The 25909-nt window shown below is 39.4% G+C and overlaps 1 protein-coding gene across 3 annotated transcripts in view; it reads left to right on the plus strand.

Moving 5' to 3' along the window:
- The window catches only part of sgcg (sarcoglycan, gamma), a 661907-nt gene that overhangs the window by 417551 nt on the left and 218447 nt on the right, over positions 1-25909 (plus strand). For all 3 annotated transcript variants that reach the window (XM_043691949.1, XM_043691948.1, XM_043691947.1), the window contains one exon: positions 2493-2594. In XM_043691949.1, coding sequence (XP_043547884.1) covers positions 2493-2594 — 102 coding nt within the window. The remainder of the gene's footprint in view (positions 1-2492; positions 2595-25909) is intronic.

The raw sequence follows: 25909 nt of genomic DNA on the forward strand, positions 1-25909 counted from the left end.
ATTTGGTTAAAAGTGCATTTGCCAAAGAAAAAAATGACATGTTTGAATCATTACCATGAGACAAGGCTACATAACACTTAGAAAGTAAAACTAAGGGCTTTTCCATGCCGAAGTGAAATTTTGTAATATGTGAGCATTTTATCCAAGCTTCATTCCGAATTTTGACTCTATAGTATCTCCTTTGACAAGCTTATCAAAGAAAGACAAGAAATTTGAACAGGCAAAAGAATATCCAAGTGGCTTTGACAATATGAAAGCTTTGCTGACTACTGTAACAGTCCTAGGAGTACCAAAGTATCATAAGCAATTTAAACCGGCTGTTGATGCCAACAATCTCAATATTGTTGCAGCACTGTTGCAAGAAATTGAGATGGGTGTCTGAATGACCAATCGGTTATTTTTGCAGGAAATGAAATGTGTATCAACAGAAATATTAAGCAGACAAGAAAAAGACACCAAGCCCTGGCATTAGTTCTACATTATTTCAAGTGTACATATCAAGTAATTCACATTTCAATACCCCCTTAGTCTAACCCCTAGCAAATATCAGTAAAGTTTATGTCAATCACAAAACAGGCAGGCTAAACCAAGAGATAAAGTGTACAAATATTAAATCATGCAGCATGAGCGATTTTAACAACAGACCACATTATCATACATCACTGTTTATTTATTTATTTTTTGTATAGACTGTAATCATTCTTCTCATGAAACTTCTCAATAAAAATCTGAGATTGGTTTCGTTAGAGCTTAATGCCACAATAGCCCCATCATTTTAAAATGATTTCTGCAACTGATTTCTGATTTTAAAAAAAGAGTAGGATAGCAGATATCTTGCCTAGAACAGTCATGGAAGAAAATTAACATTGTCATCAAAATAGCCTTGTGTAAAAATATGATTGTTATGCAAATCCTTATGTATTTAATGCTAATATCTTAATGCTGTCAAAGTAAAATACAACTAGTGATTTTCGGATATTGTCATAGCAAATTACAATGCCTCTTAAAGTACCTTTGTTTGAATAGGGTGATGATGACATGTATGATGAAGGTTTACAATATATTATTTGGGAGATTGGATTCAACAGTAGAGGAAAAAGGACGTTTAGTTTTCAGTTCTGTGACATTGATTTGTGTTTTTTTAAGAAATCAGATTTTTGCTGGCGAGCTGGCAAACAGAACCACAGCAACGAGCACCTGAGCTACAAATCTTCTCACAAACTTTAAATCAGATTTTTTTTAACAGAGTTCAAACACCATTCCCAAGAAAATTAGTGACTTAATTTAAATGACTAGCAATCTATATGGGAAGTTAATTGATGAAATGTTGACAAAGTTGTATTTTGTGATATACAGAAAAGCAATCAAACGTTGCTAGCCGATTGAGTTAGGAAGGAAAGATTAATTTCAGCAGAAAGACTGTTTACATTATGAACTTCTTCCAACTTGAAATAATTTTTAATTAGCATATCAAGGAGAAAGGCTGGGAAAGATGTTGAATATCCTTAAGTTTCTGTGAGAAAAATCAATGGGGTTAGCCTGTATTTTACTATTTCTGAGACTAAGGGAGATAATGACATCTGATGAATGTGAAGAAGCTCTGAAAGGAACTGCAAACAAACTTGTCAATTGAGTAAGACATTAAACAGAAAAAATTGGAGATACTTCATTGGAGTTGAGTGTCTGTAAATTATGTTTTTGGGAAAAAGGGCTTTTTCTTCTGTTTCTGACACGATACTTTCACACTATCATAGCTTGTTTGATTCTTCTTTTAAGTGATAAGTGTAGATATGTTTTGTTCCTTAAAGGTAAAGTGGCAGTCTCATGTGAATGTGTTCAGTGACTGCCCAACACATTAACTAAAAGAAAATAGTCTCTCATGCCACGTTTCACTTTGAGATCTGACTTGTCCTGTATTACCATTCCCTGGGGTTTAACTACCAGTGACAATTTTACTAACGTTCACTCACTAGGTGAGGAATCGACAGTTAAATGTGAAATTGAAATTTTTGATCCTGTCAGAATTTTACTTCCCACTAACTTTGGGCCAGCTTCAGACAATGAGGGATAATCTATGAAAAGTTAGTCTGCTGTTAAAATCGCTCATGCTGCATGATTGAGTATCTGTGCACTTTGTCACTTGTTTTAGCCTGCCTGTCTCGTGATTGAAATAAACTTTACTGATAGTTGCTTGGGGTTAGATAAAGGGGGCATTGAAATGTGAGACCAAAGCATTTAGTAATTTTTTTTTGTTGGTTGCTTCTTGTGTTATGGTTCCACACAGGATTTTCACTATGCTGGAGATAATGGTATAGAAAGCTAACTACAGTATTCAGTAATCTAAATAGCTATGATTCCATTGTGGCCTTTAATTACATTCAGAATATATAAGGCCTCTACTATGTCTCCTCTTAGATATAATTCTGAAATTGCCTATCAGTCTCTGCAGCATAGTCCGGAGTTTGATTTGTGCTTGATTTTATTTCCTGCAGGATGGAATGGGATATCTGAGAGTTACAGAAAATGGACTTCGTCTGGAAGGAGAGTCGGAATTTCTTTTCCCGTTGTATGCCAAAGAAATTCGCTCCAGAACGGTATGTAGTAGTAATCTTGTATGGAACTCCAGTGAAGTAAGAGAATTTAATGTTCAATATTATTCAGTGCTGTGAAATGTTAAACGTATCAACAACTTGTGAATCCAACTGGCAATTATTGTCAGAGCTCAAGGACAATTTATCTTTCCATAAGAATAAATTTGATAATTTAATGCTTCCTTTGCAGAAGTTCCAAATTGGGAATGCACATTGGGATTTCTGGCACACAGCAGCAGACCGATTATGTGTTTACTAATGGGATGGTAATGGAGAGCATAGAAAGTTTGAAGGTGACCATGCTAATGCTCCATGAAATGTAATAATGGGCTTATAAGCCTGGAAATTATAACTGATCATCTTATTGTGCAAACGTTGAACTGGCTTATATCAAATTCCTCTCCCTGCTATTTCATTAATGTCATTAAGTGGGCTACTACCTATAAATTAAAGTAATAGAGCGATGAATTAATATAAAGACATAAGAACAGGAATAGGCCATTCAGGTCCTTGAGCTTTTTCTATATTAAATTAGATCATGGCTGATCTGTGCCATAACTCCATCTATCTGTTTTGTTCTGTTACCCAAAACCTACCTACCAAATTAAAACCTTTGAAGGTCAAATTACAAATTTTTAAATGATGTGGTCTCATGGACTCATGCAGCTCCAGGAGAAAGAAAGAACAATAGCACAGCATTAATGCATTATCTTTGTTATTTAATCTGACCGTTAACACCAGCTCAAATAATGTCATTGCCTGTATCTAGAGGCAAGTATTGATTTGGGATCATTCATCGAAGGGTAAAGGTATAGGTTGTTTGCCCATTACATTGCTGATATGGTAGGTGAGTACTATTGCAGTTGACTCAAATAAGGATGTCCATGGGGCAGCCTATATTGAATAAGCAAACATTCCAAGATGCTAGGTGAATTGGCAGGCATGCCAGCCAGTCTCCTGATGCTGTTAAAGAGCATGGTGAAGTCCAGCACCAACTTAGAAGGGGATTTGATTCAGACTCATTGTCTCGCTGGCCTCTGTTCCATCTCTTTGTTGTCTTGCTGACCCAGAGACTCTTCATCTGCTGCCCTCATGCCTGTTCCATTCTTTGTGTGAAGAGGTCATCAAACTCCTCTGAACAACCCTATCCCTGTGAAAATGTAGGAGCACTATCTAGGAAATCGAGAAACTCATGGCACCTCCAAAAATATTCCAAATTACTTCTAGGCTCTCTGCAAGTGAAAAAGCTCCAAAAGATTAAGCTAACAGTAATCAGACTTCTGGATCCTTGAAATGGCATTAAAACGGGGCTTAAATTTTAATATCATGTTTGTTTTCTTCCTGACTAAATAAATGCTACACTCTCTGAACAGTTTCTGCTCAGATTTAAAACCAGTTTAGAATCATATTGCATAAGTGGGGATAAACCTGTTTCAAAATCCTGGCAAAGTTGGCAAGAAGGAGCCAGAAATGGATGAGACAGTTTTAGAATAGTTCAAAATTACCCTAGTATCATTATGTAAATAATTTATCATTTAATTGTGGAAAAAAAATCTGTGCATTGACTAAAATCAGAATAAGTCAAATTATGAAACCACCTAAATGTGTGATGTAATGCACCAGATTTATACCTGGTGAAATCCACATATCATTGACAGGGAGATAGGGAGAATCTGTTCCTGTACATTAAAGGATCAGGAACAAGAAGGCACAGGTTTAAAATAATTGGCAAAAAAAAGCAAAAGTGACATGAGAAAAAACATTTCCACTAATTAAGGTCAGGGACCAACTTTGAGACTGTGGTGGAGGCAGGTCAATTGAAGCACTCAATTTGAGAGCTATTGGGAAAGGAAGAGTAGCAGGGATATGGGAAGAAGGTGACAGAATGGACCTAAGTGAATCACTTATTTGGAGAGCTGGTGCAGGCATGATGGCTGAATGACTTCTTTCTGCGTTTTAGGCCATTTCGGTGGACACCAAGAGTCCCTCTGAATTATTCATTTCCCTGAGATTATTGAGAGTTAAGCAGCCAACACTTTATAGTGGTTCGTATTATTTAGCTTCAAATGACCACCATGGTCATTTACAGTTTATCGTTACACTAAAACCCCATAGCTTCCTGTTGGCGTGCAGTGTTGGAGGAGCTGAGTGGTAAAAATCAAAGTTGCACCAATGGGTCCAGTCTTTCCAGGTTTAACTGGGAGCTTGGCTGGTGGTACAGTCATATAGACTGGCAGACTCTGCAGACATGCTTGACTCGAGACTAGTATTTGTTATAAGAGTCGTCAGAGATAAGTTAGTATGGTGTTTTGCGGGCAAGTAACAGACTTTGAATTACAATGTCAAAAGTACTGGTGTGTTTCACTGCACTTCTACACTATTATATGGAAGAGTCCAGGGGACAAATGTTCACAACATGCTCTCTCTGCCTAAGATACGCATTAGAAATAAAGCCATTTTCCATGTACAAAGAATAATCTGTAACAAACGGAAACTGCATTTACCTTTGCAATTTTATGAATGCCATAAATCATATTCCAAGACAGAAAGTATTTAAAGGAAATGTGAGTATTTAATGGCCCAATTCTGCTAACAATTGTTTCAACATCTCACAGTAAATAGGTATCTGAGGTGCCAACCTAAGTAGGAAGGAGGTGAATGGTTTATGAAAGTAGACATAATAATGGGACTGATCAGATGTTAACTTGGACCTAATCCCCTTTCTGTGCTGAGCACTTTCTCAGTGACCAATACTTTGTTGTACATCAGGCAACATCTGTAAGCCAGACCCTCACTTCCATCTGCCAATCAGTTGGTGCTTCTGTTCTGACAAGGGGACACTGAACCCGAAACATTCACTCTGCTTTCTGTCCATCTGCTGAGTTTCTCCAGCAATTTCTGTTCTTGTTTCAGATTTCCAGCAACTGCAGTTCTTGGTTTTATTTTGGTGCTTCCCATGTGCTTCGACTCATAATATGGAACAGTGGCTCATGAATTAACAATAGACTGGATCTGAAATCATGCATACAGATATATTTTGTGTGCATCGACCCTTTTCTTGCCTAAAAACTTGTTGGAAGTTAAATCAACTCTGTTGTTCTGGATGAAGGTTTGCTTTTTCAATCAGAAACTCCTGTGACAACGTGCATCAAAATTGTGGATGCACATTTCCGATGAATTTATGTCCTGTCGCCATGCGAAGTCTCAAAACTGCAACTGTTTCATTGCATCCTCTGCATAATCATACCTCGTTCTTGCATGACCTACAACTTTGAGATGCAATTTACAATTGAAATCTTGCTTCATTTACTTGTTTTGCAGTTAGAGCACCGCAGGTCATTGTAAAATTACATGATGCATAATCAATGATTTAAGTTGCTGATTAAAGGTTGTGGGTTACAAATATATCAGTCAATATACATAAAAACCAGAAGAACTGTGGATACTGTAAATCAAAAATAAAAACCGAAGTTGCTGGAAAAGCTCAGCATGTCTAGCAGCATCTGTGAAGAGAACTCAGAGTTAATGTTTCCTTTCTGAGGAAGGGTCATTGGAGCCAAAACACTAACAATAAATATACATGTCCACCATTAACTTCCAACATTTTAAGATGACTTTTCTACTTTGACAACAAAATGTCATGTTGAATACACAGTTCTGATCTGTACAAAGTTATACAATTGGTTGAAGACATATGACATATCACACATCTGTTCAAAGAACCTTACAACATTTGTTGAGCTGCAACAATGATCAGTGCAGAGATGATTCGACCCCCTTATCTCATTACAACCTCTGTCTATATGCAGGCAAAAAATGCTTAGTTTCCGATAATAATGGTGAGACCGATTGCTCATGATGTCAAATCAGATGTGACTGAGTGTGTTAACGCAGAGACTTAGCTAAATTGAAAGCAATGAAAATCAGGGGAAACTCTCCACTGATTGCTAGAAAAACTGAATGGCCTGCAGGTGGATAAATCCCCTGGATCAGATGGACTCCACCCCAGAGTTCTAAGGGAGATATCTGAAGAGATAATGATAGTGTTAGTGGTGATCTTCAGGAATTGTTAGAATCAGGAAGGTCCCAAGGGACTGGAAAATCACTAACATGACACCTCTGCTTAAAAAGGGAGTAAGGCAAAAGAGGAAAATTACAGACTCATTAGTCTAACCTTGGTTGTGGGTAAGATCCTGGAATCTATTGTAAAGGATGAGATTTCTAAATACTTGGAAGTATATGGTAAAATGGGGCAAAGTCAGTATGGTTTCATCAAGGAGAGGTCATGCCTGACAAATCTTCTAGGATTCTTTGAAGAAGTAACAAGCAGTTTAGACCAAGGAGAGCCAATGGATGTTATCTATCTGGATTTCAAGAAGGCCTTTAGCAAGGTGCCACACAGGAGGCTACTGAGTAAGATAAGGGCAAGAGGCAAGATGCTAGTTTGGCTGTCTGACAGAAGCAGGGACTGGGGATAAAAGGGTCTTTCTCAGGATGGCAGCTGGTGACAAGTGGTGTTCCACAAGGCTCAGTGTTGGAACCACAACTTTTCACTATATATATTAGCGATCTAGATGAAGGAACTGAGGGCATTCTGGCTTTGTTTGCAGATGATACAAAGATAGGTAGCATTGAGAAGGCAGGGAGCTTGCAGAAGGATTGGGACAGATTAGGAGAGTAGACAAAGAAGTGGCAGATGGAATACAATGTGGGAACATAAAGTCATAGAGAGGTACAGAATGGAAACAGACCCTTTGGTCCAACTTGTCCATGCCAACCAGATATCCTAACCCAATCAAGTCCCACCTGCCAGTACCCAACCCATATCCCCACAAACCCTTCCTATTTGTATACCCATCCAGATGCCTTTTAAATATTGCAATTGTACTAGCCTCCACAACTTCTTCTGGCAGCTCATTCCATACACACACCACCATCTGCATGAAAAGGTTGCCCCTTAGGTCTCTTTTATATCTTTCCCCTCTCACCCAAAACCTATGCCTTCTGGTTCTGAATTCCCCCACCCCAGGGAAAATACTTTGTCTATTTATCCTATCCATGCCCCTCATGATTTTATGAACCTCTATAAGGTCACCCCTCAGCCTCTGACACTCCAGGGAGAGAACAGCCCTAGCCTATTCAACCTCTCCCTCTCAAATCCTCCAACCCTGGCAACATCCTTGTAAATCTTTTCTGAACCCTTTCAAGTTTCACAACATCTTTCCAATAGGAAGGAGACCAGAATTGCACGCAATATTCCAACAGTGGTGTCTATTTATCCTATCCATGCCCCTCATAATTTTGTAAACCTCTATAAGGTCACCCCTCAGACTCCGACGCTCCTAGAAAAACAGCCCCAGCCTGTTCAGCCTCTCCCTTTAGCTCAGATCCTCCAACCCTGGCAACATCCTTGTAAATCTTTTCTGAACCCTTTCAAGTTTCACAACATCTTTCCAATAGGAAGGAGACCAGAATTGCACGCAATATTCCAACAGTGGCCTAACCAATGTCCTGTACAGCCGCAACATGACCTCCCAACTCCTGTACTCCATACTCTGACCAATAAAGGAAAGCATACCAAACGCCTTCTTCACTATCCTATCTACCTGCGACTCCACTTTCAAGGAGCTATGAGCCTGCACTCCAAGGTCTCTTTGTTCAGTAACACTCCCTAGGACGTTTATGCGGTCATGCACTTCAGTAGGAAGAGTAGAGGCATAGACTATTTTCTAAATGGAGAGAAAATTCAGAAGTCTGAAATGAAAAGTGACTTGGGAGTTCTAGTTTTGGATTCTCTCAATATAAACTTGCAAGTTGAGTTGGGATAGCAAATGCAATGATAGCATTTATTTTGAGAGGACTTGAATTTAAAAGCAGAGATGTACTTCTGAGGCTCTATAAGACTCTCGCCAGACCACATTTGGAGTATTGTTTGCAGTTTTGGGCCCCTTATCTTAGGAAGGATGTATTGGCCTTGGGGCATGTTCAAAAGAGGTTCATGAGAATGGTCCCAGGAATGAAAAGCTTAACAAACGAGGAAAGTTTAAAGATTCTGGATCTATACTCAATAGAGTTTAGAAGGATGTGGGGAAATCTAAATGAAGCATACAGAATACAGAATACTGAATCACGTGGACAGAGAAGATGTTGGGGAGATGCTTCCTTTGGTAGGAGAGACTAGAACCCAAGGGCACAGCCTTAGAGTAAAGGGAATGTCTTTTAGAGTGGAGATAGGGAGAAATTTCTTCAGCCAGAGCGTGGTGAATCTATGGAATTCATTGCCACAGAAGGTGGTAGAGGCCAGGTCATTGAGTGAGATATATAGGTTCTTGAGTATCAAGAGGATCAGGAATTACAGGAAGAAAGTGGGAGAATGGGGTTACGAAACTTATCAACTATGATTCGAGGACAGAGCAGACTTGATGGGCTGAATGGCCTAATTTCTGCTCCTATGTCTTGTGGTCTTACGGTCTTATGAAGTCATACTAACCAAGCACAAAGGGAGATTGTTGTGATTAGTGGAGATCAACAAGTTTCAGTGTCATTCACAACTCCAAAGATACTGGCATAGTCTATGCTCACATTAAGCAAATCTGGACATCTTTTAGGCTTAGACTATTAAGTGGTAAGTAATATTTCTGTCATAGAAGACCCAGGCATGGCTATCTCCAACAAGATATTCAACAGGATCATGATTGCTATATTCCCCCTCAGTATTGCCATTGACTAGAAAGCGAACTGGGCCTTCTCATACAGAAGATGGTAGGAATCTGGAACTCATTGCCTTTATAGGTGGTAGAGGCAGAAACTCTCACAGCATTTATAAAGAATTTAGATGTACACTTGTGATGCCAAGGCTTATAAGACTATGTGCAAAGTGCTAAAAATGGGATTAGAATCATGAGGTGATTTTGTTTTTGACTGGTGCAGACATGATGGTCTGAAGGGCCTTTTCCAAAGCTATAGATCTCTATGACTCCAAGACTAGCCATATGAATATTGTGGTTACAAGAGCTGGTAAGAGGCTAGGAGATCTGTGATCGCCTAACTCCTCAAAGATGAGGTTTTTGTAAATATCGATAATAGTTATTTATAGGTAAGGTGAGTGTGACTGCCTGAAATTCGAGACACCATTTGACCAAGTATGGTATCAAGGAACACCAGCAAAACTGGAGTCAATGGAAATCTATATTGTTTCGAGTCCTATGCAACGTAAAAGAAGATGGTCATGTGGTTACTGGAGGTCAACCATCTCATTCTCAGGACACCTCAGCAGAAGTTCCTCACAGCGGAATTCTCAACCCAACCAAACTCAGCTGTTTTATCAACGAGCATCCAGGCAACATAAGGCTACATGTGCAGTGATAATTGAACAATGTTTGGCACCATTTTGGATTTTTCAGGTCCTGAAGTGATCTCAGTTCATATGTAGATCCATTCCACTTCATATCATTCATATGATTAAATGGAACAACATTCAGTCTTGGACTGACAAGTAGCAATTAACATTTGCACCACACAAGAGCCTGGCAATGATCATCTCCAACAAGAGAGAATATAACCAGTGTTCCTTGATGACCAATGATATCACCATGACTGAATCTCCCACTAACAACGTCCTGCAGGTTACCACTAACCAACGTTAAGATTAGATTCCCTATAGTATGGAAACAGGCCATTTGGCCCAACAAGTCCACACTGAACCTCCGAAGAGTAACCCACCCAGACCTATTCTCCTATCCTATATTTACGCCTGATAATGTACCTAACACCCTGAAGAAGGGCTAATGCCCGAAACGTCGATTCTCCTGTTCCCTAGATGCTGCCTGACCTGCTGCATTTTTCCAGCAACATATTTCCATCTCTGATCTCCAGCATCTGCAGACCTCATTTTCTACCTAACACTATGGCCAATTTAGCATGGCCAATTCATCTGACCTGCACATCTTTCGATTGTGGGAGGAAACCCGAGCACCGGGAGGAAACCCACTCAGACGCGGGGAGAATGTGCAAATTCCACATAGACAGTAGCCCAAGGCAGGAATTGAACTCAGATCCTGGTGCAGTGAGGCAGCAGTGCTAACCACTGAGCCACTATGCCACCTTTGCCAGAACCAGAACCATGCCAGATAGTGAACTCCACTGGTCATATAAAAGATACAAGAACGAGTTAAAGGCTTGGAATTATGCAGAAAGTAAATCTCTTCTGCTTTTCCTAATGCCTATTCACCATATACAACGTTCTCATCACAAATATAATAGAATGCTCTCTATTTGCATGGATGAGTATACCTCCAACAACATTCAAGAAGGCTGACTCTATTCTGGACAAGACATCCATTTGATTGCCACTCCATCCACCATCTTCAATATTTACTCCCTTCCTACTGACACACAGAAGCAGCAATGTTTACCTTCTACAAGATGCACTGCAATAAATCACCAAGGTTCCTTCAACAGCACCTTTCAAACCATGAACTCTAACATCTAGAAGGAAAAGGGCAGCAGATGCATGAGAACACCATCACCTGCAATATCCCTATTCTGACTTGAAGATATATGACCATTCTTTCACCATGGCTGAGCCAAAACACTGAAACTCCCTTTCCAACACAGTATGCGTGTTCTTACATGCCAAGGACTGCAGAGTTTGAGGAAGGTGGCTCATCAACACTTTCTCCATGGCAATTAGAGATGAGCAATAAATGCCCACATGTCCACATCACGTGACAATTGTGAAGAAAAGCTGTCTAACAATGTTGGATAAAGTACAAACAGGAAATTTGAGGTGCATATAAGAGGGTAATGCAATAATAATGGGCACCTTAAAATCCCATTTAGACTGGCAAATCTAATGAGCACAAATGCTGTGGGGGATAAATTTCCTGGATTATATATGCAATAGGTTCCTGGAACAGTACTTAGAAGAACCAGCTACGGGTTTGGGCTCTTTTACATTTAGATTATGTGACAAGAAAGGACCAATTAATAACATTGCTAAAAATGGAACCTTAGAAAACAATGTTCATAAAATGATAAAAGTTTACACTAAGTTTGAAAGTGATATAATTAATTCTGAAACTAGTGTCTTAAGTCTGAATGAAAGAAGCTAGAAAATGTCAAGGGCAAGTTAACTACGGTCGCTTGGAAAAATACTAAAAAGAAAATGTTCAGTCTTTAAAGAAGCATTACATGATCTAAAACAAATGTACAGTCCTCTAGGATTTAAAAGCCCAATAGGAAAGGTGGATCAACAATCTCACAAGGGAAGTGACAAATTGCATTAGATCAAACAAAATGGTTGATAAACTTGGCAAAAAAAAACTGATAAGCCTCAGGACTTGGAGCTATTTAAAATCCAGCAAAGGCTGATCAAGCAAATGACAAAGAAAGTGAAAAGAGAAAATGAATACAAACTAGCGAGAAACATATAGGTGTTGTAAAGTTTTTTTAGGTATCTGAAAAAGAAATCATTTGCGAGGACAAATGTGGGCCCATTTGAGGTAGATGCAGGAAAATTTATAATGGAGAATAGAAAACTGGCAGAGAAACTAAACAATTACTGTCTTCTAGAAACATTAGGAACACAAAGAAATTTGTATTAGAAGAACTGCTACTCAAAACATTAACTGGATTGAAGGATGAGAAACCTCCTGGAGTGTTGAAGAAGGTGACCAAAGACATAATGAATGCATTGGTGGTTATCTTCCAAAATGCTATACACTTTGTGGATAATTATACTGGCTGGAAAGTAACAAACTTTTAAAGAAGGGAGGAAGAGAGAAAGTGACGATTACAGCTAACTGGTAGTTGTTAATGCTTGTTTAAAGTTAAGGGAGACAAATAATTGTCTGAAACATACAAGTAGCTGTGAGGGCTCTTATGATAATGACCTGTGTCTGAACCACAAGGTCTGGTGCCAAGTCTCATGTGCTTGAGACGTGTGTAATCTCTGAACAAGTTGATTAGAAAATATCTACTTCAGTGGCATGGATGTTCAACCACTCACTGGTGTGAGAAAAGGGCTAGGACTGAGAGGGGGAGTAAATTCTCCACAAAGAAATGTTGTTTGTCTTGCTTTCAACCTCACACAATGGCATGCATTCTGATTCCATTAGTTTGATATCAGAAATACAGAAAACGTTGGATCCTATTATGAGAATATGTTAACTCAGCACAGAAAATAATTACATGATTGGACAGAATCATGAAATTATGAAAGAGGAATCATATTTGACAAATCTAATGAAGTATTTTGAGGATTTTATTTATAGCATAGTAAAGATGAACCAAAATATGTGGGATATTGTGGTCTAGTGGTTAGCATTCAACATGTTCACCACTGCGGCTCAGTTTTGAGTCTCAGTGAGGGACGTTTGCAGGGGGGGTGTTAGCTCGCTCAATTGGCTTGCTGGCTTGTTTGTGATGCAGAGTGATCCCAACAGAGTAGGTTCAATTCCCACACCATGTGAGGCGAACATGATGACTCTCCTTCTCAACCTCTCCCCTTGCCTGAGGTGTTGTGCTCCTTAGGTTAGCCAGTCATCTTTCTCTAATAAGTGAGCAGTCATATAGTCTGATAGGATTCGGGCAGCTTTATCTTATTTAGATTTCCAGAAGACTCTTGATAAGACTCAGGAGTTAGTAAACAAAATCAGATCACATGGGTTTGGGGGTAATATTTTCTGGATTGAGAATTGGTTGACAGACAGAAAATAGAGAAGACAATTAAGCAGGTCATTCTCAGATTTTGAGATCTCAGGCAGGCTGTGATTCGTAGGGTTGCTACCGGGATCAATGCTGAGGCCACAGCTATTCACAATCCATGTAAATAATTTGGATAAGGGGACCGAAATATTACTTACTGATGCTGTAAACCTACCTCAGAATGAAAGCTATGGGAAGGAGACAATAAGGCTTCGAGGGAATTTAGTCGATCTAAGGGAAGGTGCAATAACATGACAGCTGGAATATAATGTGAATAAGTTGTGAATTTAGAAAAACAGAAAGCCAGAGCATTTCTTAAATGGTGATAGATTGGGAATTGCTGTTGTCCAAAGTGACCAGATGTCCTTGTTCATGAGTCAGTAAAAGCAATAATACAGGTGCAGCAAGTAATTAGAACGCAAATGGTGTGCTGGCCTTCATTGCAACTAAGGTTGGAGTACAGGACTAAAGATGTCTTGTTGCAATTTTATATAGCTTTGTTGAGACCACATTTGGAGTATCATGTGAAGATAAGGTCTCTTCATCTAAGGTAGAATGTCTTTATTATATAAGGATTGCAATGCACATTCATCAGGCTAATCTCGTGGGTGGGGGTTATTTTTGAAGAGAGACTTTGGAAACTGGGATGGTGAGCTCCAGGTCAAATAAGCTCAGAATAAAACACAAGCCATTAAAATGGAGATGGGGTGCAACGTCTTCATCAGAAGATGATGAGTCTTTGGAGTTCACTGTATCAGAGGGCTATGGAAGCTCAGTCAGTGGAGATACTTAACACTGAAATTGATAGATGTCTAGATATGAATTACATCAAAGGATCCAGGGATGACACAGGAAATTGGCATTGAGGTAAATGATCAACTATGATCGAACCAGAGGATCTAGACTGAAGAATAGCCTATGCTTGCTCCTATGTTCTTACATTCCTGCGGAGTTTGATGGAGTGTGACCTAAGCCTGGATGAGTGTAACTCTGACAACACTCAAGAAGCTCAATAATATCCAGCACTAAGTAACCCGATTGATTAGCATACCATTTCATTACTTTGAATAGTCAGTCCCGCCACCATTGATGCACAAAGATGGAAATATGTGCCATCTACAAGAGACAAGGCAGCAACTCATTAATCATCTTCCAAACCACAGCCATTATGACCCAGAAGAACAACAGCTACAGATGCACAGGGCATTTGCACAACAGGCAATTTCCCACTAAGTTACACATTATTGAATTATTACCTCATTGCTGTTCCTTCACTGTTTCCTTCCTAAATCACAGTGGGGTAGCCCAATTCCATATTGACTGGAACAGTTCAAGAAAGTGGCTCACCAATACCTTCACAAGGGCAATTATGAATGATCAAGAAATGCTGGGTTTACCAATACCCACAATCCATCAACAAATGAGATCCTGTCACCCATCTCAGGAACAGAAATATGAGGAGTGCCTAATGATGCATGAAACGCTTGATTAACTGTTGCAATCTGAGAACAAAATGAATAAAATAGCCAATAATTGTTACAAATCAAATGTTAAAGGCAACAAAAATGTCAAAAAATACAATTATTAGTGAAATAACTTGCTCCAGCTTCAAGAAAACATGATCTTGCACATTGGGAATTCTTTGTTTGTGACCTATTGTTGGCACAGAACATTGTGCTATTTCTTAGACAACCCTGGGGAAATTGTGAGTCAATAAATCTTTCAGTGTTTAATAAGCCTCTCGTGCATCATTAGTGAGAGCCCGCAATGACACAAGCATATCCTGGTGCAGACTGTTTGGCACCCCCATTATATGCCTGTCAAGTGACTCCTTGGCTGTCTTGTATTTTTATGCATTTCTCACTGAACTTTATCACTATATCTAAAGTATCACTTTACTTTCTTAGGAAGTTAGTCTGATCACAACTTCTTTTTCAGAGTCCTTTTTAGGATCACTATCTCAGTCTTGACAGTTGCTTGACTAGTAATGCTTTGTTCCAGTACCAAAAACCTGCTTGATTCCCTCATTTTTTTTCCTTTTTATGGTGTTTTATTTTCCCCTTGTATGGTCAACTGGAAGCCTGTGAATGGAATGCTTTGATGAAAGTTTCCTTGAACTCTGAGTAGTTACTTGGCAGTTTTCCACTGATAAACTAGAAACCCAAAATCCAAGTAAATTCTTTGGCTGGGTGGATGGAGCTGCTTAATCGTCAGGTCATTTCTTTTTGTCTGGAATTTGACTGCATGGAATGGCAGATTTTGAAGGTTAGCACTCTGGCATCATAGAGTGAAATATTAGCATTCGAATGCTGATGGAGTCTACCGAATGTTAGAGTTGTGGCTGAACTTCTTCGAATAAACCAGCTAGAATACTGAAGACTGGGATTTCCAAATTAAATAATTAAATTTTCAGCTTCCATCAAGGTAATTTGGATCTCCCTTTCATTGTCTGTCATTAAGTCATTCCAGAATGAGGAATCAGACTGTCCTATCCCAATTTAAAAATAAGGCTACTGAAATCACCACATGGCCATTCGGTTGTACCTGGTGCCATCTTGCCTGTTGCATGCTACCTACAGTATGATTATTGCTATTATGAAGGAACTTTTTTCAATCTACTTTCACCGGCTCAGCCTCTGCAAAAGGCAGTGCTGTAACTTGAGGAGTGTTCCTTGATTTCTGGGCCGTATTAGACAGGGAAAGGATTACTTAAAGACCTTTTATCAATGTTTAACTTGCTGAAACTTTGATGCAGAAGAATTTTTCATGCTTTTGCACCGTTCGCCTCCCTCAAAGTATCAATGTTCTTGCAGACATTGTGAATTTTATTTCTTTGTACATTAACACACAGAACACAATGATATTCCATTGTATACACTCTTTCAATCTTCATTTCCTTGATGCTCTGTCTGTGGGAGGAGATTTGACTTAATGTTTGCAGCAGAACGTGAGACTGTTTCCTTCTCCAAGAAAATGTAGAGATTGCATGGGCACTGCACTTGTCCTCAGATGACAGCTGATGCTGAAGCAGGCACAAACGCTTACTATTACATAATGCAGAGAGAGAACAATTTCATTAAATGAAGGGGTTTCTTTGACTACTGTGAATATTTCAGGTGAATAGAAGATAGTATTCTAGATGGAGGAGATATTAGATGGAATTTTAGCATTTCTAATATTGGATTAGTTTAAGTTCAAAGTTAAAGTGTCTGCAGGACTTTTTTTTTTCTTTCAAAGGCTATGTATTGCTGGCTGGGCCAGTATTTATTATCCATCCTTGATCACCCAGAGGATATTTGAAAGTCAACCACAGTGCAGTGAATTGAATTACATGTAGTTCAGATCAGGCAAGGAGAGCAGCTTCCTTGTCTGAACCAGATTGGTTTTTCCAACAATTGCTAATGGTTTCAAGGTCTCATCACCAAGTCATCCTCTGTTTATTTGAACACTGTACATGGGCTACAACCAGCCAGTTCAAAGCGAATTTCTTGACTGAGGAGAACTTTTGAATCTCCTGTTCATTTTATTTTCTTTTTTTCTCTCTTTTTTTGTTTCCTGCCTGTGCTGTGTGTGTATAAGGGCAGGAGTCAAATCTCCTAGTTATACCTGACAGCCAGAGCTCCCTGATTGACTCAGGTTAACAATTCCAATCAAGAATTTCCTAGCCAATGAGTTCCATATGGCCATGGTTCCAATCACTACACATGGTCATCATCTGACTCTTAACCCCAGATTTTTATTGATGCTGATGATTCTTGGAGAAGTATTTGACAGTCCAACCCACCACCTGTGAAGAGAAGGGTGGGTAGAGTTCATTCATATATATCAATATATGTTAACATCAACACAACAAGACATGTAAAAGTTCCGTATTTGAATGCACATAATATTCGTAACAAAGTAATTAAACGACAGTGCACGTTGAGGTAAATAAATTTAACCTGATAGCCATTATTGAAACACGGTTGTATGATGATAAGGGTAGAGTCCAGTATTGAGGGGTATATAATACTCATGAAGAATACAACAATAGGTAAAGGTGAAGAGGTAGTACTGTTAATCAAGGATGGCACTGTGGAACTAGTTAGAGTCATGTCAGTACATGAGTCACAGAAGGTTAATATGCAGGTATAGCAATGATTATGAAGGATAATGTTGTAGTATTCTTTCAAACAAGATAGCTTGAACATAAGGATTAAGGTTATGCTTCAATAATACAGTGCACAAATGAAAGTGCTTCAGGAGTACTGTGCATAGCATTGGTGACCTGATTTACACAAGGAAGTAAATGCATTGGAAGCAGTTTACAGATCATTTGTCATCTGGAGTGGACAAGTTATCTTTTGAGAAAAAGTTGGAACAGGCTGCACCTATATATGCTGGCATTTAGAAGAGTAAGAGGCAACTTCTGATTGAACCACATCAGATCCTGAGGATTCATGACAAGATAGCTCTGTAGAGGATAATTCCTCTTATGGGAGATTCTAAAACCAGGGCTCACTGTTGAACAAGAATGGTTTACCCATTGAAAGAAGAAATTAATTTCTTTTTCTCAGAGTGTCAAGAATCTTTGGCACCATCTTCCTGAAAAGGTGATGTAAGCTGAAACTTTGAACATTTTGAGGGCAGAGATAGATAGATTCTTGGTAAGAAATGGGGTGTTATGTTATCAGGGGTAGGTGGGAATGTGGATTTTTAGTTAAAGTCAGACCAGACATGATCTTATTGTAAGGCAGAGAAGGGTCAATGAACTGAATGGCCTTACTCCAGTCTTTTGTTCACATGTGCATACATTTGACAAGGGAATCAAAGGTTATCAAGCTTAGATAGGAATGTAGAATTCAAAGCATAAACAAATCAGCCACAATATCAATGAATACCAGAGCAACTTAACGGGTCAAAACAGTTTGCTTCAGCTGTTTTATATATATATATATATATATATATATAAATATACACATATGTTCTTAAAAGTGATGGCCATCTTACTGATATCACTTCTTATTAGCTCCTGACTGGTTGTCTGAAGTGTCAATCACTTGGAAAGGATTATACTATCTTTTCAGGGTTGCTGTTTGTTCTTCAACGATATAGGGGTGAGATGGTTTACCAGACTTCTCACTGGACCATAGCAAACCAAACCACATTACTGAGGAAGGGCTAATGCCCGAAACGTCGATTCTCCTGTTCCCTAGATGCTGCCTGACCTGCTGCGCTTTTCCAGCAACACATTTCCATCTCTGATCTCCAGCATCTGCAGACCTCACTTTCTCCACATTACTGAACTGAAATGTATTAAAACTGATGTAGTGAAGTATCATACCAAAATACACTCCATAAATACATGAAAGTCAAAATAACCATAACTACAAAATTGATTATATAACTTATTGCAATACAATGTATAACCTTGTTACAGATGCCAAGTTATAAAACCAAATAAAGCTAAGATTTAGTAATGTCCTAGAAGTCAAAGCTGTGATTAGTTTTTGCCTTTTGACACAGCTATAAAATGTAACAGTTAGTTGTTTGTTGTTTACCACTTGCTTGTCTTGACCCGAAGGTAATTTACAAATCTCACTTAACATACAGATAGACAACATGGTGTGACATCAATATTGTATAAACTATATTTCAACAAAATATAATTTAGTTAGTCATTTGATTGACCATTATTGCATGTAATCAAACTCAGTGCGTTTCTGTCTGAAGTAACACTTCTTTTTAGTAACGTAGTGACAATACAGTAATTTGATGTTCTGAGTTTCAGTTGAGTGTTACCTGTTCCAGATTTTCTCTGCAGCTTGCCTTTTCCTTATGACTCTGCTTCTGGACTCAACCCCTTGGCTGTCCTCTAGTTCTTGGTCCTACTTTCAAACACTTTCCACCAACCTCTAACCACAGATTCCCCCCAAGCTCCAATCCTACTTTTTGTTCATACGTTTAAAGCCTCCGGAGTCCACTTGATCCTGGCTGCCATTCTGAACTAGCAGTGAAGTGCTGGACTCACCTAATGGCAGAGGTTTGTTGGCATAGGTAATTCTATCCACACTGATCAACCTCCACCATTAAATGGAGACTAATCAATTAAAACTTTATCAAGATACATTTAATTATTTTAATTGATTTCTGCGAATTGCATTTATATTCTACTTATTATTTTAAAATTTATTTTATCTTTACATTTATTTTATTTGTGAATTGTGTTTGTACACCATTTAAAACTTTATAATAGTTTAAAGTTGTTTTCTGCACAGAAAAGTACCTAGTTCAGAAGAACCAGAACAAGAATGGAACCACTCTGGTCCTCACCTTCCCCCTCACTAATATCTGGATACAGTGCATTATCCTCCAACATTTCCGCCACCTACAACCACACCCTACCACTAGAGATATGTTTCCCTCCCAAACCCTTAGCTACGTTCTGCAGAGATCATTCCATCCATGACTCCCTCGTTAGGTCCACACCCCCCCACCAACCCAGCCTGCACACCTGGCAGCTTCCCTTGCCACCGCAAAAGGTGTAACACCTGTACCCACATCTCCCTCACTTCCGTCCAGGGCCTTAAAGGATCTTTTCATATCTGGCAGATATGTTCCTGCACATCTACCCACTTCATTGCTGTCCGTTGCTGTCAATATGGTCTCCTCTACATTGGGAGACAGAATACCAACTCAGGGATCATTTCAGGAAACATCTCTGGGACACACACACCCAACAACCGCACCATCCTGTGGCCAACCACTTCAACTCCTCCTCCCACTCCATCAAGGACATGCAAGTCCTGGGCCTCCTCCACTGCCAAGCCCACGTCACGCGATGAGTGGGGAAAGAATGCCTCATCTTCTCCCTTGGGACGCTTCAACAACTTGGGATCAATGTCGACATCACTAGGTTCTGAATCTCTCTGCCCCACCTCATCCCAGATCCAACCTTCCAACTCGACACCGCCCTCTTGACCTGTCCCATCTGTCCATCTTCCTTCTCACCTATCCACTCCACCCTCCCCAGTGACCTATCACAATCATGCCCCACCTGCATCTACCTATCGCCTTCCCAGCTACCTTCTTCTCACCCCCACCTCCTGTTTATCCCTCAGCCTCCTTCCCCCCCCCCTCCCCCACTACCCCCTCCTCACCCCCACCCCTAACATTCTTGATGAAGAGCTCATGCCCAAAACATCGATTCTCCTGCCCCTCGGATGCTGCCTGACCAGCTGTGCTTTTCCAGCACCACACTTGTCAACTCAATCTTTCACATTGCCAGCCAGATGCCAGTGTTACAGGTTCACTGGAACAGCTGGCTAAGGAAATGAGGTATCTGCATTCTGTATAACTTAATTTAAAATTATTTTTACATCATATTCAGCCACTGAGTTATTGGTGATATCACCAGCATATGATGTAATTTTCCACAGTTATTCTGAGAGATACTTTCACATGTTATGAACATTTATGCATAGGAATTTTCCAGAAAGGGTAGAGAATGAAGCATCATAATAAATAACAAATACCAAGCATGCTTTCCACTAAAAATAGTTAATTATCATTTTAAAATAACAATTAAATTGATAATGTATATCGCATTCAATAGTTGTGCTCATGGATAAATGTGGTTTCCAGCTGTAAAAGAGAGAATTTTATTTAAGCTATTTAGCCATATAGTAATTGACTGCATATTCTTACAAATTGAATCTTTTAGCTTTTTGTAAAATGTCTTGTCACTTTATTTTATTAGCCATAGGTTATGTCTTTTCATATATACAGGTATCTGAGCTGTAACACTAGAAAAGGGCATTAAATGAAGAGAAGTCAATATTTATAGTATTTCAGTCAATGAGTGGTGTCTCCGAAGCATATTCATGAAACAACTAAACTCCATTTTATATTTGGAGTTTTGTAATTGTAATTAAAGAATGATTGAAGTCTGGGTGATTTATATTGATAGATTAAATGTCAGTTTGGAAAGATTGCTGTGTTAATCGCACAGCGCTTTCTAAGTAAATCATTCTCAATTTAAACTCTGACTTTTCAAACATGGCATTTAATCCATTAATACACATAATACTGCTTTCACTAATTCCAAAATACTTTAACACAAGTGGATCTCAAATGCCAATGTTCATCATGGGCTGAATCTTGTTGGCTCTGAAAATTTTCCAAATGAGGCCTGACTGCACACAGGTCAATGGTGCACCATAGAAGGAAGCTTGTAAGATGCAGCCATTTAAGAGATCAGCTTCATGTTCAGCTCCATGTTCAGTGTTTAATGAAAGAAGACAAGTCTTTTCCCAAAGTGGGAACGTAGGACAATGTGGCCCACCCTAATGGATACCAGGGAGTGTGAGGAGGCTCAGACTGATGGATCATCAGGAGACACTACAGTTTCTACTATCGTCCATGGAGCTGTAAAAAAGATAATCTACATGGTCATTGGTAACATCTGTCGCTGCTGTGTTTTCTATAACAGTAATGTTGGATATGGGAAGACAGTACCTCAGGTCCAGAATATGAAAATACATTAACCAATTGCTCTCCAGGAGCTTCCCCAAAATGCTGCAACTTTCATGAATTAGAAGGGTTTCTGTTGTCACTTGGTATTACAGAGCTTGAATATTCCTGAATAAAGAAGTTCAACCTGCCACACAAGTTAGTAATGCAGTATATGAATTCCTGTACTTGTGTCATGTCAGGTGCAAAGGCCATATATTCCTGTGTCTGGCAGATTGAATCATGTCTTTTCTGGTATTCGCAATAGGCAGAGTACAAACAACTCAACCAACCCATGCTTGCAAAACCTAAGATATAATGTCTGAAGAGATTCTACAATACGACAGGACTCACTGAACAATTCCAAGTCTGCTAAGAATTACATAAGCAACCAATGCAATCATCAAACTCAGAATGTGGCCCACTTATGCTTGCTAGAAGCTACATATATTCATATGCAGGGAACAATCATCTGTAAGCAAAAAGAACATGTCTAGGATTGTGCCATTTTTGAACTAAACAAAAGAATAAGGAACAATAGTTCACTGGTATGTTCTCCCCGGCAATGGCATAATCAGACAGAATCGTGGTGCATTCTTTTCAGCATTCTTTTCTCGTGTTGTAGAAATTGTAGTTCATTTCAAATTTGGCAATCTTGTTTCTGTATAGATGAATGCAGGGCAAAAAGCTCCAAAAGTTTGTGTCTTTTACCACCAATATCCTTCTCAACTTTTCCCCTTGCCTGACTCTTGTTTTAAACCACCATCAGTCATTTCTCTAATGAGAGAGCAACCCTACAGTCTGGTAAGGCTGTGGTGACTTTACCGTAGCTTTATCAGTGATATTCAAGTTAATATTGTGTTCAACTTTTTTCCAGTTTAGTAGGCCTGCCCGACATTAACTTGACCTGTGGTATTCCCAATGCAGCCTTTGCCTGTGCATTTGTTGGTATGTGGTCTTCAGCCTCAAAGTGAGTTAATGTTCATTTGTGTAACTCAAGCATTGTAAAGAACACTGTTGGATACAAATGTGAGCAATTATTTAACTTTTCTGCCTCCACCACAATCCTGCCTTTATGGTGAACTGTAGCCCTTTATGAGCTTTGTAATGTGGAAGATTAAACACGCTATCAGACCATGCCTCAGGCTACAAATTACTAGACAGATTTATTGAGCATTAAACAGGTGGATGAATCAAATTAAATGCAGCCAATAGTTTTACATCAATTACTTATTACTTCTCTCAGCACTTGCACTGACATTTTGAAACATAAAGAGCAATTATTCTGGGATTAATACCAAAATGGCTCTGGAAAATGGCTATTATGCAGACCATCAATGGAAATCCAAATCCACATTCCCCCATCCACCAACAAACTAAATCCCCACATTGCTCCAGACAACTCCAGGCTAATCCCCAATTCTGTATTTAGATAGTTTTTCACATAGAGTGGCTTACTTGTTCCTGAATAGAGCACAGCAAACTAAATTGTTGCCAATGAATAACCTACACCTCTGCACTCCAATTTCCTATTTTAGCACCAGGTGCAGGTTAGGAAAAAAATGCTTCTTTTTGAAGCAAGAATTCTAACTTCAAAAACATCCATTTAGGTGTGTTCTGCATTCGAGGTGCAGTCTACCCTTTTGACAAAAGGCATTTATTATTGTCACTTTCAATAAGCAATGGTTCTCCAACTTTAGAAATTGTTGCTGAATGCTGTAACTCTCACTATTTTGTGCACAAATCTCTCTCAAAAACCCCTACATTCGCCTTCTGCTTTCGAAGATGACTAATTTGCAAGTAGTATAAAAGCAATAGCTGCAAGCACCTCCCAAAGCTGCTGAGAATATGTAACTTGAATCTCTGCAGAGACCCATCCAATCACAGTCAAATTTACAAGAACCAATTATTCCCAAATCTTCAGTGCACAGACTCACTTTCATCTTTGCTTGTTGACTGTCCACAGAAAGGCAGTAACTAATTGAGTGCAAATAGAGATTGGAAAATAGTCTTAGTGTGAATGTTCACTCCATATTACAGGCAGGTTATGAGAGCATAGTTACTTATCCTGGAGCACCTGAGAAGTAAACCACCATGAAAGGATAGCCCAAGAAATACCTAAGTTGTGATTTTGGAACACAGTGATAGGAATGAGATGGACGTATTTGTTAATTGAGTCTCAAGAGGTATTACATGAGGAAATCATGCAAGTACATGAAAATGTTAGTGACAGACAAACTGAGAAGGTCATACTAAAATGACTTACTTTACATATTTTTCAGTAGTCATGTAAACCCCATCAAAGAGTCCTCAATAGTAGGTAATGCTCTGGAGCAGTGGGAATCTTATCCATTACTAGGAGTCACTCATTTCCTTCTCAAGTCTCTATGTACTCAGTGGCTTGGTGTCATTTGGTGAAAGGTCTATTCCACCACCAGAAGGTTTGCCGCTTCCTCTTATTAACAGGTGATCTTGTATAAGATGGTGTCCTGTAAGATAAAATTAAACAAGGAATAGGATTATCTCATGCCAACAAGAAAATTCAAAGAACCCCATGTCAGAAATGGGTGATATTACCACAAACCACTGCGAATAACCATTCACAAGTTCCTGTCCATATCACAGACGATCCATTTTCCTTCATTTTTGCTGGGTGCAACCCTGGATCCCTCTTTCTAATGGGATTGTAGGCAACCCTGGAACACACTTTCTAACAGCACTATAGGTAATCCTGGAACCTTCTTCCTAACAAGACTGTAGGTGACCCTGGAACACACTTTCTAACAGCACCATAGGTGATTTTGGAACTCTCTTTCTTACAGCACTTTAGGTAATCCTGGAACTCTCATTCTAACAGCACTGTGGGTAATCCTGGAGTCGTCATTCTAAAAACACTGTAGGTGAACCCTCTTTCTAACAACATTGTAAGTAATCCTGGAACAATCTTTCTAACAGCACTGTAGGTGATCCTCGAACCCTCATTCAAACAATACTATAAGTAATCCTGGAACCTTCTTTCAAACAACATTGTAGGTATTCCTGGAACCTACTTTTTGTCAGCACTGTACATGACGCTGGAGCCGTCTTTCTTACAACATTGCAGGTAATTGTAGAACCCTCTTTCTAACAGCACTATAGTTCCCCCTGGAACCACCTTTCTAAGAGCACTGTAGGTGACTCCGAATCCCTCTTTCTCACTACACCGTAGGTAATCCTGGAGCCCTTTTTCAAACAACATTCTAGGTAATCCTGGAACCTACTTTTTGTCAGCACTGTACATGACGCTGGAACCCTCTTTCTCACAACATTGTAGGTAATCGTAGAACCCTCTTTCTAACATTACTGTAGGTAATCCTGGACCCTATATCTAACAGAACTGTTGATGACCCTGGACCCGTCTTTCTCACACCGTAGGTAATCCTGGAGCGCTCTTTCTAACAGCACTATAGGTAATCCTGGAACCCAGTTTCTAACAGCACTGTAGGTGATCCTGGAACCCACTTTCTAGCACCACTGTAGGTGACCCTGAAACACACTTTATAACAACACCGTAGGTAATACGGACCTCTTTATAACAACATGATAGATAATCCTGGAGCCCTCTTTCTAACAGCGCTGCAGGTCACTGTGGAGTCCTCTTTCAATCAACACTGTGGGTATTTCTAGAACCCTCTTTCTAACAGCACTATAGTTCACCCTGGAGCACTCTTTCTAACAGCACTGTAGGTAATTCTGGAGCCCTCTTTCTAACAACACTGTGGGTATTTCTGGAACCCTCTTTCTAACAGCACTGTAGGTTATCCTCGAACCCTCTTTCAAATAGCATTGTAGGTGGCCCTGGATCCTTCGTTCTGATGGCACTGTGGGGAATCCTGGAGCCACATTTCTAACAGCCCAGTTGGTGACCCTGGAACCTTCATTCTAACCACACTATAGGTAATTCTGGAACACTCTTTCTAACAGCACTGTAGGTAATCCTGGTACACCCTTTCTAACAGCACTGTAGGTGACCCTGAAACACTCTTTATAACAACACTGTAGGTAATACTGGAACCTCTTCATAACAACATGATAGATAATCCTGGAGCCTCTTTCTAACAGAACTATGGATAATCCTAGAG

The sequence above is a fragment of the Chiloscyllium plagiosum genome, chromosome 6, assembly GCF_004010195.1.
Source record: "Chiloscyllium plagiosum isolate BGI_BamShark_2017 chromosome 6, ASM401019v2, whole genome shotgun sequence".
Lineage (NCBI taxonomy): Eukaryota > Metazoa > Chordata > Chondrichthyes > Orectolobiformes > Hemiscylliidae > Chiloscyllium > Chiloscyllium plagiosum.